This window comes from Cygnus atratus, chromosome 1, assembly GCF_013377495.2.
Source record: "Cygnus atratus isolate AKBS03 ecotype Queensland, Australia chromosome 1, CAtr_DNAZoo_HiC_assembly, whole genome shotgun sequence".
In the NCBI taxonomy this organism is placed as follows: Eukaryota; Metazoa; Chordata; class Aves; order Anseriformes; family Anatidae; genus Cygnus; species Cygnus atratus.
Window position 1 is genome coordinate 180,171,500 of NC_066362.1, and position 16,207 is coordinate 180,187,706.

A 16,207-nucleotide genomic window follows, 5' to 3' on the forward strand; every position below is an offset into this window, starting at 1 on the left:
AGCTTCTCCTCTCAGGCACTGCAGCCCTGTCTGAACGCAGAAGTTATTTCCTTTCTGTTCCTCTCGGGCTGTACGATTCCCGTGCCTCCTTCTCTCCTCTCCAAGCGTGGAAGCAGATATTCTGGCCAAAAGGCGTTAGCAGTGTAATTTATGTCCATCAAAAAGAGGGAAATAAGCTATAATGCCAATGCACCTGTGCACACCACCCTGATTTACACCACAGCGTGTGTTTTGGAGGAAAACTCCATGCCTCTCCCAATCCCTTGAGTCTTCCCAGAAATCTTGAGCCTCCTGCACGCATGCTACATGCCCTCCTCACCTGTTTTCCAGAAGCGGGGATCAAAACCTCAATTTACTGTGCCACACCAAGTAGCTTTTTTCCAAATACTCCCTTGGGAACGGGTCACAGACTGAGTTAATTCTTCCAGAAAGCTGCACGGGTCACAAGCTGACCGCTGCTGCTTTAGGGTGGAAATGTGGTGATGCCTCCTGTATGTTGCCTGCACTATGTAAGTATTTGTACACTGGCTCTGCACTTGCAATTTTTGGCCAGCAAATGGGTAACGAGGCTCTTCTTCACCTGGCAGAGACTCAGGCCACCTACCCGCAGGACAATCCGTTGACCACCAGGCTCCTGGCTGCTCCTGGATGGAAATGCTCTCCCTTCTCCTCAGCTTCAGTTTGGAAGCTTCGAAATCCCTGGATAAAGAGGGACGTGGCTCTGTGCTCCTGAGAGTACTGTTCTTGTCTGGGGGTGACTTTGGTGTCGCAGGTTTCATGCTGAGAATTGTTTTGTGATTTACACTACACCCGTGTTGGATAATCACCGGGGTATTCTGCAGGATATAGCACGCCAAGCTGAGCGGACTTCTGGCTTCACCTAACGTGGACATTTTATTATTAAAGTGTCTTCTTCATGGCGTTTGAAAGAACACGGGACAGCTACTGGTAGTTAAAAGAAGGCTTAGAGCAATTCCAGATGCCCTGAGCCACCCTCAGGCATCGTGTCCCAAGGGAGAGCCACCGGTGCTCTGGGGGAGAGGTACAGGAGTGACTTGGACAAGCGTGTGCCAAATCCTGCCCTGCTGGCAATCCGATATGACGGCGTGGCTTTGCATGATTTATGTGCTGCCATCAAGGTGAACAAGCCAACGAGTGTGTTTGAAATTCTGTGCACCATTCAACACTGCTAGGAGCAGCAGCTTGGGGAAGGGGGAAGGACCAAGCAGCGCCTCGTGGCACCGTCCGAGCCCCTTACGCAACGAACACCGTTCTGCGATGCGTTTTAGGCTGCTTGCAAGTTAACAGCGGTTGGAGCAGCTGTGCTGGGACATCGGGACTTCTCAGAGGATAGAGACCAGGACCAGGTGAAAGCAGCGTGACAAAGGAAGGCATCGAGCTATCTAGAGAAACACATTGGCTGTAGTTTCTGGAGCGCATGGGCACAAAGAAGCGGAACCTGGCTGCAGGCCAGCGCGACTTGCGACTCCGCACGAGGACGAGATCACGCAGACCACGAGAGGAACTGGGCAGCCAGCAGGGCAGCATAACTCACCCTAGTGCAAAATGTCTCCAGGCTCTGGGGAGTCAAAATCACCCAGTAATTTGCCAATCAGGCTAACGAGAGCAGCTGCAGATCCTTTCACGTCAACACAACAGGGCTTGCACTGGTATAAATCATGCGTGTCGCTACGTCTAGAGGCAGGAAAATAAGGAAGGAAGAGAAACAAAGGGCAGAAACAGAGATGGCCCTAAAAGGGAACTTACTTTCTTACAGAGCAATCCTGAAGGCAACAGCAAGGCACTAAACAATACAGCACGGCTGGGTATTTCATTGCTGCGCTAGGTCGGGGTCTGCCTTCCCCCACAGCCCTGCGCTGGGACAGATACAGAACTGGACAGACTGGGGGGATCTGGCCTTTTCCCCAGGGTGAATCTGAAATCCACGTCTCTTTGGGTGAAGATGAAGAGTGAGAGAAAAGAAATACCTTGATTCCCATCCTACAGAGAAGGGACAGCAGCGGCACTAAGGTGACCTGCACAACGGGACGGCTTTATCGGTACGGGCAGAGCAGCGTGCTGGCCTCTAAAGCTCGCCTGGTAAGGACAGAGCTATTTCTGTAACACCGGATTAATTTATTTATTTCAGCAGAGTGACACCCTCCTGAGGGCAGCGAGCAGCTACAAGCAGTGCTTCTGACAGTTCGAGACTCACCAGCCCAGAGCTCCTTCCCACCCGCAGGGCTGCGCTAGCTGGGGATGCCAGCCCACTCATGCGGCCCTGCGAGGAAAAGCTTCAGGAATACGTGGGGCTACACCGGCAAAAACGTCCATCCATCCATCGCTGCTGCTCGTGCTGGCCGAGGAAGTGATTCACGTAGCATCAGCGGAGCTCTTGTGCTGCACGACACGCATCTCCCGCAGGGGCTTTAGCTGGCAGGATTATGTCGACCTTCGCTTTTTGAATAGGGACAAAGTTTCCCAGAATTTAGGAACTGACAACATGCGACAAAAAAAATGGCTGTCTTATTACTTGTGGGGAAAATGGGCCTTCAGAGCAGATAGAAAAGAAGATAAATTAGATGAGAAGCCAAGAAAAATCAGCCCAATCCTCTCCTAAAGCAATCTGTGGCAATACAGAGACTCAAAGATTATTAGACGGCCCTCCCTTCACCATCACATCTGAAGGTGTGTTCACACCCCCTACTCCGTGAGCCTGATTTAGGAGTTCTAACTACTACATTCAAATGAGAGTGATTCAGACTGCTCCTACTCGATTTCTCAGACAATGGAGAGAGGGAGTTGTGACAGGCGTTAGCATACAAGCAGCCTGAACACGGCCCCAGCTGCCTCACGCTCCCCAGGTTTGTTCTCCTGACATCCTGCTGGAGGAGGAGGGACTATTCCCATCCTACAGACAGGAGATGACTTTGTCCAGAGCATGCTACCATGAAACAAGCCACTTCCACCAGCTTATCTCTATCGTGCCAGAGTTTACTTTGGCTGAAGACTGCATTTTTCCAAGACAAAATCCTCACCAAACTACTGAAATCGTTATTCAGTGTAGTACCTTTTTACTTATGAAAAGGTCATAAGCCATCTTATACTGAGTACAGATATTTTAAGGCAGAAGGGAGTTTAGATTTCTCAACAATGGGGATTTTAACATGCACTGCTTGCCAATGAAATGAGCACATCCAAGAAAAATGACTCAAGTCTTCATGTTTCTTGAAGCTAGGGACTGTCTTGTCTCTTAAATTTGCCATTTTTTTCCATGGATGTGACTTGGCTTCCATTTTTGCTCTCCTTGTATTATCTTGAATCAGATTGCATGCACAAGGCAAACTAAATACATAAAGATTTTTTTTTTTCTTGACGGGTTCTGGAAGTAGGGAGAAGTGGCATTAAGTTTATTTGTGCACATCTCTTCACACTGAATATCTTCCATTTTAGCAGATGTCTCCTCACAAGAACATTTTTTTTCGATCTCATTTAATCCCCAGCCCACCTCTTGACAACAGCAAAGGAAATTCCAGTGCCTAAGCTATTCCTCTTCCCCAGAAGTGTCAGACGTTTGTTCCCTGTGGGGAGATAAAGAGCTCTTCTGCTGACTCATCTGGGCAGCCAGATCAGGTAGGCTTCCTTGGGTCCAACACAGGGCTAGAAAAGGGTCTAAGAAAAGCTAAAATGTCTGGATGGAAAAGAAAAAGAAAAAAAAAGGCTCTCAAACAAGCCAGCTCAGGAAGGAACTGGTCCTACCAACTGTTTGTTCTTGCAAATACTCTATTTGTAAACATCCACCATCCAAGCAAACAAGATTTCTGCCACTGTACATCTGAGAGCTTTCCCGAACCCCTTCAGTTTTTGTGTGGAAATCCAGATCTAAGATGTCAATAACTTGAAAAGCACTTTATTTGGGAATTAGGGACAAAACAGTGAAAGGATCATTTGGCACTGAGATTTGTTCAAAATCTTTAGCAGCAGTCCTGCAAATACTGTATAGTTTTGGACATATTTACACAACCAGGTCCCTCACTACAGCAAGAGGTGATAGTTAACCCAATTTCCAAAGCCTTCCAAAATGTCGTAGCTCAGGGGAGCCTTAGCCGTGGACCTTAAATCCTGGAGTGACAAAGACACATAGGCACCCATTTCACTGATTCACCTTGGGAAACCTTATCTCAGCCACGAGCCTGAGCAGTTTTCAGTATGCAAATCAACATCGGCACAACACAAACTGGTAACAGAGCTGAGCGAGTACTGCAAAAGTAATCAACGAGCTCACTCATATGTGGTTAAGGCGTTCTTGTTAATGACTAGGAGTCTATTCCTTTTATTTTTGCATACCTCTATATGCATGGCCTTCCATTCCCAAGAAAGCCTGCAGAAAGGAAAAAACCAAAAACACAGCATGAATACTCCTAGAAGTCTGTTTTCACATGAACGTTTGCACCTGCATGGATGTACAGCCACCTCCGAGCGCCCTTGGTAGGCCTGGGAGCAGAAAACCTCTCCGTGAGATTTCAGAGACCCAACGCACATCACAAAGCTTCTCTCAGCAGTGTGTATGTTGCAGTATCCTGACATGACTCTTTTGTCTAAGCGTGCACAAGCTTAGTAAAAAACACTCCCCCACACCTCATTTATGTCTATTTACCACAGAATTAGGGGTTATACTAACCAAATGAATTACTCATTGCAGAGAGCTTTTTTTTTTTTTTCTTTTTTTTTCAGATCCAGTATTACCCAATACAATCTGACATGTCACTTTTGAACCCTCCCCTTTTCGGGCAATCCTCAAAAGGTATTTCTGGCTTTATAGTATCTAATTAGGATTTTAAGCTCCTTGGAATAGTATTACCAGGCTGCATCTATCCTGGAGCACCATAAACAGTTCCAGCATTATCAGAATAACAACTCTACTGATCTATATGCAATCCGTATCACGTGCCCTGTCAGTTCAATTTATTTATGGATACACAAAGCCTGGTTCAGACTTCCTATCTTGCTGCCACTGTACAATCTCAAGAGGACTCATAAAATCTACAGTATTAGTTAATACAAAGTTTTGCACTCTGATAGTGTGTCCAAATTGTAACACTCAGAGATTAAGAAAACATTTAGGTACAAACAATTAGTGGAAATACCTCGACAATTTCACTGGGAAGCATGATTCATTCTTATTAAAATGAATTTTGCTACTAGGAAATATATTGTTAAATCTTTAACTGAAAACGACTTCAGAGTGAAGCTTTCAGAAATATTTACTGCACCTCATTTCTCTGGGCAAAGCTGGGGCTGGGAACGCAGTACGCTGGTTTTGTTGCCATATGTCTAAATGACATGCTGAGATACAGGTTAATTCATTTGCTCTTTCTGTAGCTTCTTACCTGTGCAATGGAGTTAACTGCACCCTTGCTTCTCTTATGGACTACCTCCACAATATTTATTTCCAGGTGAAACCCGTGGTGTCTTTCCATTTTGATAAATGGATGGTAATAATCTTTTATTCATCCCCCTTACCTTAGACAGTTTCCCTGTGACACCAATTATAGAACAAGAAGTTTTCCAATGTTCAGACAAGAGGTGTACTTACACTGCAGTTTTACAAATGCGTCTTACTCTGTTTACGATGAGAAATGAGCAACTTGCAGCTGTAAAAACAGGCTCCTCTAATATTTTTGGTGATTTTAGCAACTATTTTGAATATTTTGTATTTATCAGAATGTTCTCCATTTCAAACCTTTGACTTTGAAGAAGACAGCCCTCTCTGCACCTTCAAGGAGAATGAGAATTCTCTCACCAAGTCTATGTTAAGCTCAAGATAGCAGCTTTTACTGTTAAATATTCTTAAACAGATCAGGCTTCAAAATAAGTTGTTCGCTGGATACACTTAGATGAAGTGATAAAAACTTCTTTAAATATTTCCTCCTTTCCCCAGGAACACAAGAAACTTAATTCCACATGAAGCACTTTCACCTCAGTAGTCTTTGATGGCAAAGAAACACTGTTGAAGGCATTGTTCAAAGACACCAAAAGGAAAAAGAGGGACACCTTCCCCCTCCTTTTGTATTTAAAAAACCAAACCGTATAATAATCATTCCAAGTTTGAAAAGCTGACAAATTTGATTACAGAAACATTCCTATCAAATAGCAGAGCAAAATCACCTCAAGGATGAATGTTTCGTATAATCTTCAAATATAAGATGCACAGCAGAGCAGATTTCAAGGGGAACCAAAACTGCACCACTCCAAGTCTCCCTGGTTTATACCATGCTGAAAAGGGCATCCCGTCCTTTCAGGCTGAAAAGTTCCATGCTCTTACGTGATACCAAGGCGAAACCGAAGGAAAATATGGTCCGCTCAGAATGCAAAGAAAGATGCAGAAAACCATACGTTGAAAGGCTTTGAGAAAGCTGTATTTGAAAATTTCAGAATCAGATCATTTCTAAAAAATATTTAAATAAATTATTCCTTTATGCAACTGCATCAACCCAGGAAAAGTCAAAAACAAAAACCAAACATCCAATACGAAGATTTTCTTTACAATAAAAGTTCTTCCAGGAAGTATATTAAATACATGACAACAGAGGAAAAAAAAAAAGCATCTCAATTTATACTTATGGGCATCACATTTTAGAACAATGTCTTAGCCATTAATCATTTATAAATGATTCACAGAGAAATTAAATAAGATATTCTGTAAAAGAATAATCTGATTTACAGTGTAGATGTAAGGCTTCACCGTAACATCTCATACCCTTCACCTGTCTCTCTGCATACCCAAGCTGAGCAATCTGTACTGAACTCTGCTACCAGAGCGACACAGAGCCATGGTCCTCAAAAAACACAGGTGGCGTTCAGGTTTGCTTTGTTAAGGTTCAACAAAATAGCATTTGAAGTATTACTACACAGTAACCATCGCAGTCAAAGGAAATGAAAAGCTAGGAGAAATACACATTTGCCATTTTAAGACGGAGGAAATGGATTAAACGACACCTTGCGGAGGCAAAAGAAGCCTAGCTGCTAGTTATGCCATCGTATCGTTAGTCATCGTGCACAACCAGGACACCGCAACTCCTAATCACAGACTAGAAATACAGTACTTCCTTTTAACAAGGTATATAGCTTCTGTCTGAAAAAGCTGGGAAAAAGATCATGAGAACTATCAGCCTCCATAGCTATCATATTTATAAGAACTACCGGCTTTACAGAGCTCCAGTTCATCCAAAATACTGAATTGAATGCTGATGTCAATGATATTCCTTAGTTACTTTAGGCATCGAGTACAGATCAGAAAAAAACTGGCCCAAAACATTGATTTTCAACCACAAAACATTGCCAGAAATCTAGTATTTGCAACACAATTATCTGGTGTTGCAGTTAACATATTAATTCCGCAGACAATAGTCACAAGTACTTACTAAAAATACGGATATGTTTCCTAAAGGTAATGTGAAGCTTTATTTAAGATGACAAAGCTTTTTCTTAACAGTGCAGGGTGCAAATTTTCAGTACGAAGACATTCAGAAGATTTGCTGCTCGAAGAGGATCTTCTCAAACCCTGGGGGAGGCGTATGATAAAATTCACTGAACTGACAATCCAGAATGGCACTGTCATCAACTGCAGGAAAGAATCAAACAGAAGGAATTAGAGAAGGAACACTTGCAGTTTCATCCTCTATTACACCACCTTCCTAGATTATATATACCATGCTTACAACATGAGGAATATTCTACAACATCCGTTACCTACACACAGGAGAATTAAATGAAACTTCTCCAACAAATTTGCTAAAGCCCTATATGCATACCCAAGGAGAGCAAGTCACCTCTCTCTGCTGGTATTTACTTTAGTCAGCAACAGTCCTTGCTGAACCCAAAGAGTACGCTACCTCTGATTTCACGTTAGCAGGGCTTCAGACAATTCCATTCAAATTTTCTACTCTATTTTTCTGTAAATCTGTAGACTAAGGACACTACTCGATGCGTACTGCAAGGCTGTCACCTCCACAGCTGCGTATTTTTTCTGCCCGCTTCCTATTTTGCTGGAGTTTTACAGGGTTTCAGCTGCCTGCAATCATTTTTCTGGAGGTTACCAAGATCTCCGATGTCTGCAGTGGTTGGTGTCAGACCATCTGTTCTAAGATGTAATACGAAGAGAGGTTCCTTGACTGCCTCTTTAAGTTGGAAGTTAATGCTTTTTACAATACTGTTCTCACTTTTGGACCCCTGCATAAACTGCAGGGCACGTGTTATTAACCTTCAGTACAAAAAAAAAAGATACTACTGAGGATTGTCACAGAAAAGCTTTCATGTACCATATAAGCAAACAGAAATGCCCAGCTGGACAGAAAAGCTCTCTTTCAAAGATAACTTTCTCCAAATAAACCAGGTATATTAGATCAAAATAGGGGAGATTCATCTCCATAGTTTGGTTTGAAATTTAAGTATCTCAGAACCAAAGTAGGAAAAAACTCTTCTCAGTACATTTATACAGTGCTGTAGCATTTATGCAGAGTCTGCATCGCACTTATGCAAAGGTGCCTCAAGTACAGCAGCTGTGGGGAGCAACCTTCAAGTTCACTTTCCTGTTTTACACACCTGATAGAGCAGGTGAACACAGCATCAAGTTTCTTTTAAAAAGATATCCATAGTTCTACTCTGAATTCTGGAAAGAGAAATGCTTAAGAAACTCTCTTTACTGTGTTCAGATCCTTTCCCATGACCAGAAGTGCACATTAAAATAAGGACGTTTGTATTTAAAATGTATACCAGTGTAAGTGCCATGCAAAATCAATTTGGAGGCTTCAGTTGTTACAGCAATATGTAAGAAACACTATAGTTACTGTGAAATTATGTCCACTTGTAGAAGAGGATAATAAGAACCTGGCAATAAAAGGCTGCTGCATTCCCCTGGCACACAACTCTAAGTCAGAAAAAAGATGATTTCTAATAGGCTAACAAGTCACCGAATGTTTTCTAAAAACAACCTGCTTTCTCTAACACCATTTCCAAAATAAAGTGAAGATGCAAGAATCAGCTATCACACCGTAACTCTTCTCCCACTGCCCGCCAAGCTTTTCACACGAGGAGACCCGGCAGTGCTGCGGGGCAGCTACTGGCTGCCACAGCACTTCAGCAGCGCCATCATGTGGCTTACAAACACATGACAAAATGACTAATTTCCACTCCTAATACCTCGGAAAGGTGTTAAGTCTAAATTTACAGACTTCAAAGGCTCTACAGCATATCTAAGAGTATTTGCTTCCTGCTCATAAAATGCAGTATTACGAATGTGTCAGGATATAAATGGGAACATGCCAACAGTTCATTAGGAACCAACCGTGAAATGAAATAATTATCCACATCATATAGCTAATGATATCTCAAGAGCTAAATGAGCCTGGGGGAGGATACTACTTAGACAAGACTCTCACGTGGGAACAAAGATAAAGCGGAGAAGGCCGGAGGTGCAATGCTGGGAATCCAATAAGCAGTGATCGTTTGCTGTAAGTTATAAGACAACCCAGAGTGCAGCACAGGTTATGCGCTGAACGAGGGGAAGCGCTGCCTTTCAAATGAGATGTTAAACAGCCTTCTGACTACTTGGGAACTACAAAAACACTGCCAAGTTCTGGAAGGGTAAATTGTTAACACATGCCTTGGCCAAATTCCAGCTCCCGTAATTCATAAATTCTTTCTTAAACTGCCTATGAGGGGATTAACTGGACGTGGTATTGGTTTCTTGTTCAAAATCGCTCTGCTGTATTGATAGGTGATGGCAAGAGCAGCTACCACACCTCACCCACCGGTTGCTGCATTTCAGAAATGGCCATCACCTTGGTACTGCAGCAAAGAGCTGGCCCACCAGACAGCAAGCAGCTGTACTGGCACTACAGGGGAGTTATTGCTTCCCTAAGAGAACACAAATGGCAATTCAGTATCTATTCATATTTAACACTGAATACTTTTACAAAGTGTGAAATTAATAGGCATAAATGCCAAGCTGCAGAGATAAACTAGATTAGCCCACATGTCCATACTAGGTTGAATTTGTTGGTTTTCTTTCTTTCGTCTGCTTCATGTTTTTTTTTTTTTTTTACCCAGCAGCTTTTAGACTAACTGCAGGAACTTCCTGGCTTGTTGGATGTGGATACTTTGCCAGCAGTCAGTAAGCAATGCTCTTTTTTTCTAGCTATTAAACAGCATTAAAAAATTAAGTGAAAATATACCTTTGTATTTTCCTAGCTTTGTGTTTCCAAGCAATTCTTCGTTGTAATTGCCAAAACAAATGATTGAGGTGTGACTGGAAAGATGTGTGCTCCATCCAAGTGAGGAGAAGAATTCACGAGACAGACTTGGTGCAAAAATATGGTCCATACTATGAAACGGTTTGAAAATCTCCTACTTACCATAGACCACTGGATAGACAGTCCCTCGGATTCCTGACGCTGGACAATGCATGTTCTTCCCATTTAAATATACATTTAGTTCTACATGGTCATATGTAATGCCCTACAAAGCACAGAAAATTAAAAACAAAACAAAACAAAAAAAAGCCACCATCAACAAGTTTATACACACAACATTGCTACTTAGTTCAGCTTTTTCAGCCACAGGCAGATTTTAACACCATTATGCAAACCACAGCATTCTAGAAAACTTCACTTGAAATAGTTCTGCACAGGACTGGAAGTTAATAAATGATCAGAAACATTTGTATTTTCAAATACTTGGGATTCCTTATTGCTCATTCAATTTAGATGCAATCAGTACTGTACTCGTCTTACTAAGGCCAGTTTACAAAAGACATTTCTAGACTATTCCTCACCATGGCACAGAATCACAAAATTTCCAATGAATATTAAGCAGTTTGCAGTCTTCGTTTTTGTACCTTCCCATGGAAATGACTTTCCTAAATAACAACACTATGAATTCAGTTTATTTGACCAGCACTTCACACACATCATTACAAACATGCTGACCAGAGAGCAGAAAGCAAACACTCATGAGGTAATAAATTACTTATTTGTTAGACAAGGGATTTTTTTTCCTGACTGTTTTGGTATGGCTGAGTGTGGCACTTTGTGTTGTCGTTCACTGCCTCAGAATCTATTTTCATGACAGTACACAATAAACGGACATTTATGAAAACTGGGGAGTTACCAAAGTAACACATCAGCTACATTTTTGTGACTGAAGTTGTTTGAAACTACATTGCTTGACCAAACCCTGAAACAGACTGCAACCCTCCAATAAAACAACTTCAGAAGGGGACTAAAAGAATAACGTAGTGTCTGAGGTAAAGGGTGGAGGAGTCAGCTTTAGCTCTTTAGGGCTTCTAGAGATGAAATTTCTAACCATTGCTATACAGAAGCAAGGTTACCCAGCAAGAAAAGTAGCAGTGATAAGTGGTCTAAATTTCATTGCTCCCATGTGTTTTTGAAAATAAATCTCTAACAGGAAATTGAGAAAATGACAGTGATGAACTGGAACCCTTTGAATGCCAAGCCATAAAGATATTTTGGAAACAGTGAGGTACAAAACCTTAGGATTCTCACTTTGCTCTCATTCTTCAGTCGTCTTCCCACTTGGTATCTCTCCCCCTCCCTACAAAAGTTTGGCTAAAAATACAATCCATCAGTCAGCCAGGCCCTCTCTCTGCTCTCTTCTAATTATTAACCAGTCAGCTGTGGGATCTAGAGTTCAGCTGGGCATGGAGGCAGGCCACATAACACATTCCAGCGCGTTATTTGTTCAGGAAAGTCCCATCTCAAACAGTGCAGGACCTTTCTGACGAGAGTCATCAGCCACCTGGATACAGCAACCGGGCTGCGACACAGCAGGAGAGGCCACCTTTCAAACCCTGGTAAGACCTGTTCCCCACTCAGGATCACACAGATGCTCAGAACAAAGTCCACTTATCTCCAGGCTGCTGATCCATTCAAACACAACAGGAGTTTACATCAGCACTTTCCAAACTGGGAGACGACAATAATTTGATTGGAAACGGTCGGTCTGACCACACAGCAGCTGTAAATAAAGAGAAATCTGGGAACAGCTGGAAAAGATACAGCAGCTTTACGAAACTCACCACCACATCGCCCTCCTGTGGCAAGTTGTTTGCTGGTAGCCTGTTTTTCTCCTCGTTGTTATAATACAGCGCTCCATCATTCCTCATTACCAGACTATGGACGTCTCGACCCAGTGGAATTTGATTCAAGTTTGCTTTCTGGGTTGCAACTCCAATACCCCAAATCCCTAAAACATGACATTAACATGATAAGAAAAAAAAAGAATATATATATATATATATATACACACATAATTTTGACTACCTGACTGAAGCAGGATAGTATAAAGAATATAATATGTTCTTAACTAGTGCCATGGAGGTACTACCAGTAAATATCTATTGGAAATACCAACAGTCACAAAAGATTGAAGATCTGTCAGTATCTATCTTGAAAATAAGGATCCAGAGAATTCTAACCACTTAGCTTAACTTTTACTCCTAAAAAATACTAGAAAACAACTCGGAGAATCTAGGAGGATGTAAAAAATAAATCCAACTAGCATGGGTTTGTGAACAACAAATCAAGTTGAAACTATGCAATTTCCTTTTTCATCTGGTTAGACCAGCCCTAGGGAAAAAGGAGAAATGGTAAATACGATAGATACTGATTTGGTAACATTTCTGATCCTCATACAACATTCAAACACTCAAATGAGGAAAGCGTAGTCAAGGTGAAGTTACAGCAAGGCGAGTGCACAACTGGTTAGGAAACTGTATTCGGAGACCACTCATCAGTAGCACTCTGTCAAATCAAAAAGATGACGTGAGTGGGGTTTCAGATTTTGCAGTGAATGCCCAAGGTCAGATGCTATTCCGTATGCACATTAATGACTTAAATAACATGACAATTTGCTTGTTAAACATGCTGCCAATAGCAACCTGACAGGAGTGCAAGCTCTTCAGAGGCCAATTTTTAAATAATCCCAACAAATTGGTTAAGAGGTCTGAAATACGGAGCAAGGATTTCCTTTTTCTGAATTACAAAGAACAGCAGGTAAGCAGGAATAAGTAGCAAAAATACAATAGTGCCTTGGCAACCAGTTCAAAGAATATAATTTGAGGGTTATCATAGAACACATGCCGTATTTGAGTGTGTCGTACTGTCATGAAAAACTTCTGGATGTATGGCATGTATAAATGAAACATACTGCATATAAAGTACACAAAGGACATCTACTGCTGCTGCAGCTGGAGCACAGCATCCATTTAAAGCATCACCCCTCACGACAAATCAGGTCAATTAGAGAAAGTCTAGAAGAAACAAGAAAACCTGTTAAAAAAGTGTAAAAACATCGTCTGTAAGTAGACAATGAAAAAAACTGGGGCTCTTTTATCTTCAGAAGACTAAAACAAAGCAAAAATATAACTAAATTAATTTTAAAAGACAAAATTGCAGAACAATTTATTCTAATATTTACAAATCCAGAGTGAAAACAAAATTCAGATTGGGCTTTGTAAAACTTCCCAATAGTCAGGCTAAATGACCCCTGGTAGGCTGCGCAGGGACATTTCTGTGAATTGAAGTTTAAGCTAAGCAATCTATAACTCTCCTGCCCTGGGACACAGGATGAGATGAGGCCGGGCTCAGAGACGAGTTTATTTCCTGTGTTTCTGAAGTGTAACAACGTAGATACTGTACTTGTGTGAATGATGACAATACTTGAACAACAACAGCTGCAGTTGAGTTGATTCTCCCCCTCAACAGAAAGGATACTAAAATTGCCAGATTAAGAGTGAGCTGGGGTTTATATGTAGTTTAAAACCAAACTGGTTTAAAAACAAATGGTTTGAGTGTGAGGTGTTTTAGACAGATTCATGTTCACAGTGCCAGCACCCCAAACCAAGTGAGTGCAAACAATCCCTACCCAAAAAGCACTGGGTTCAAGCTCCAGTATTGTGAAGCCTGTCTCTGGACAAACACTTCCCTTCTTTCTTCTCTCTACTCTTTGAGAAAGAACAGCCCCATCTTTAAAAACATATCTGATGTTTTTAAAAATACAGTCTGATTTTTAATATTATAATACAGAAAAGTCTGGAGTGCCCTCTGTACTAGCTGAAGCTGACTGTATTAGTAAAAGCATGTTTCCAAATTTCATTCACTTTCTGCTACCTTGCATTGCAAATCTGTACAAAACAAATAAACCGGGTGCTGAAAGGCTCCTCTTGATAAAGCAGTGTTGAAAAAGTGCTACACATTTGATTTGAAGTGCAAAGCATAGCACAAGGAATGTTACTATTGCTCAAGCACAGTACATCTTAATAGCAAATCAAGGTAGACAAATAGCCACAAATATTGCTGGATAAACTGCACTATTAAAAAGCTAACACTTCATGGCTACTGTTTTATGTGGTCATAAATGTGTATTTACCAAAATACATTTCTAAAATGTTAACGAAACACATGCATACAACAGCATACAAAATAATATGGTGTTTTAGGATTTGCACTTACCATTCTTTTCAATATTGCAGAGCCACAATTAAAGATAAGAATAATAATAAGAAAAAATTTCATTTTACAGAATGACAACTTATAAGAGCCTCCAATATTCACAAAGTTCAAGGATGCAATTTGAAAGATGCATGTGCTTGGCATTTGAGATACGACCAACAGCAAGCAATCTGACATACCTTCCACGTTTAAAGTTGTACATTTTTGCTGACTAACCTGTGGACTGGATTTTAAACTCAAAATAGCTCTTGTTCTGATGCAAAGGTGCATTGGCTAGGCAGCCTCCCGTGCCGCATATTCTCCTGCCGTTTTTAACAATGACAACATCTGTTCCTGCAAGAAGAAAACAAAACACAGAACTTCAAAACATTTTCAGAAGTCTGGAAGCGGCCCTTAAAAGCCCTAGACATGGAGAACAATTTTTGTTCTTTCAGCCCCAAGTAAGAGCTTCATTAGTCCAAGAGAATTACAATGACGGGCCACGCTTTGAAGTAAGAAACGGGAGGCTGTTTATAGGCTGGTTCATCTTTCAAGTAGGGTTTATTTATTTAAAACCTATACGCTGCTCTAATTTCATCTCTTGGGCTTTAAGGCACCATGCTGATTACAGCCTTTGCTCAGCCACATCAGAGGCATAACTTACAATTTAGTCAGAAGGGCTTGCTGTGAGGAGGACCTAGGCCCTGTACCCGGTCTCTATAGACTGAAGAAAAATGTTCTGCAGTGAGAAGGAAAGGCACATCAAGTAGAAACATGTGATGGACTTGCGAGGCGTTCAGGTATTCTCAGGTGAAGTCCTTTTGTTAGAAACATGCCTGCCAGTATGGAGAGGGGAAAAAAAAGAAATGTAATCCTGCTAGGTTCTCTTTCTCTGGCAGAAGACTTCACCTATAGGTACCGTTGGCACGGCCATGAATACGGTAGACTCCCCAGGTCCAAAACAGGCCAGGAATCGTGCTGGAAAGCAGCCAGGCTGCTTTCCTCCTCGCTGAGCTGTGGATGAAGGGCTGCCTCCTCAATGGAGCCTGGGCACGGCTTGGTGTGAAGATCACCTCAAGAAGAGCTTCGGGCAAGGCTGCAAGCGGTTCTGCTCATTCCCTGAAGCCAAGGAAGGTGACCGCACACCCACTCACATCATCTGCCTCAACTGAACCTAACTCAAACCTCTTTTTATTTTTATTTTTTTCAGCTTCCTCCGCAAACTCTTTCGATGCGAATCCCTTCGCATCCCTTGGCGGTGGGCTGCATTCCCAGGCACCTGCTGCCAAGCGCCGACCCCTCCCCGCACCCTTCCACCACAACCCACGCCACAAAGCAAGGCGAGAGCCCCCTGAGGCCTCCCCCTCACCGCCTCATGCACGGCGACCCCAAAACGACAGCTTTTCCCCCCAAAATAACTCTCGCGGTGACACCTCCCGGCCCCGGGAGCCGCCTCCCCGAGGCTGAGGGGCAGCCGCGCTCACCCATGCGCTGCGTGTCGAGCTGCACCGCCGGCATCTCTTTCAGCGGGATGTGGCCGGCGCCGCCATCCCGGCACCAGCGGAGGCAGCAGAAAGCGGAGGCGGCCATGGCTTGGCCGGGCCGAGCCGAGCCGAGCCGAGCCGGGCCGGGCCGGGCCGAAGCGCGCAGCCGCCGCCGAGCCGCGAGATGGCGGCGGGTCGCGGCGCCCCCTGGCG

General features: G+C 42.7%; 1 protein-coding gene across 1 annotated transcript; it reads right to left on the reverse strand.

The window, feature by feature from the left end:
- Positions 1 to 7,438: 7,438 nt before the first annotated feature.
- Positions 7,439 to 16,190, reverse strand: SPRYD7 (SPRY domain containing 7). The gene is made up of 5 exons (XM_035553417.2): positions 15,995 to 16,190; positions 14,748 to 14,864; positions 12,098 to 12,264; positions 10,416 to 10,518; positions 7,439 to 7,624 (listed from the first exon to the last, which is right to left on the reverse strand). Exons 1-5 carry the CDS (start codon positions 16,098 to 16,100, stop codon positions 7,527 to 7,529), a joined length of 591 nt encoding a protein of 196 aa, XP_035409310.1. The 5' UTR covers positions 16,101 to 16,190; the 3' UTR covers positions 7,439 to 7,526.
- Between the last annotated feature and the right edge of the window lie 17 nt (positions 16,191 to 16,207).

What these genes read in the sequence shown, in the direction of transcription:
- SPRYD7 (XM_035553417.2), bottom strand. Translation starts at nt 16,100, where the DNA reads ATGGCCGCCTCCGCTTTCTGCTGCCTCCGCTGGTGCCGGGATGGCGGC. An exon ending in GTTTAAAATCCAGTCCACAG is followed by an intron (nt 12,265 to 14,747) that starts GTTAGTCAGCAA and finishes GTCATGTTTTAG; the next exon opens with GGATTTGGGGTATTGGAGTT. An exon ending in CACAGGAGGGCGATGTGGTG is followed by an intron (nt 10,519 to 12,097) that starts GTGAGTTTCGTA and finishes TGTGCTTTGTAG; the next exon opens with GGCATTACATATGACCATGT.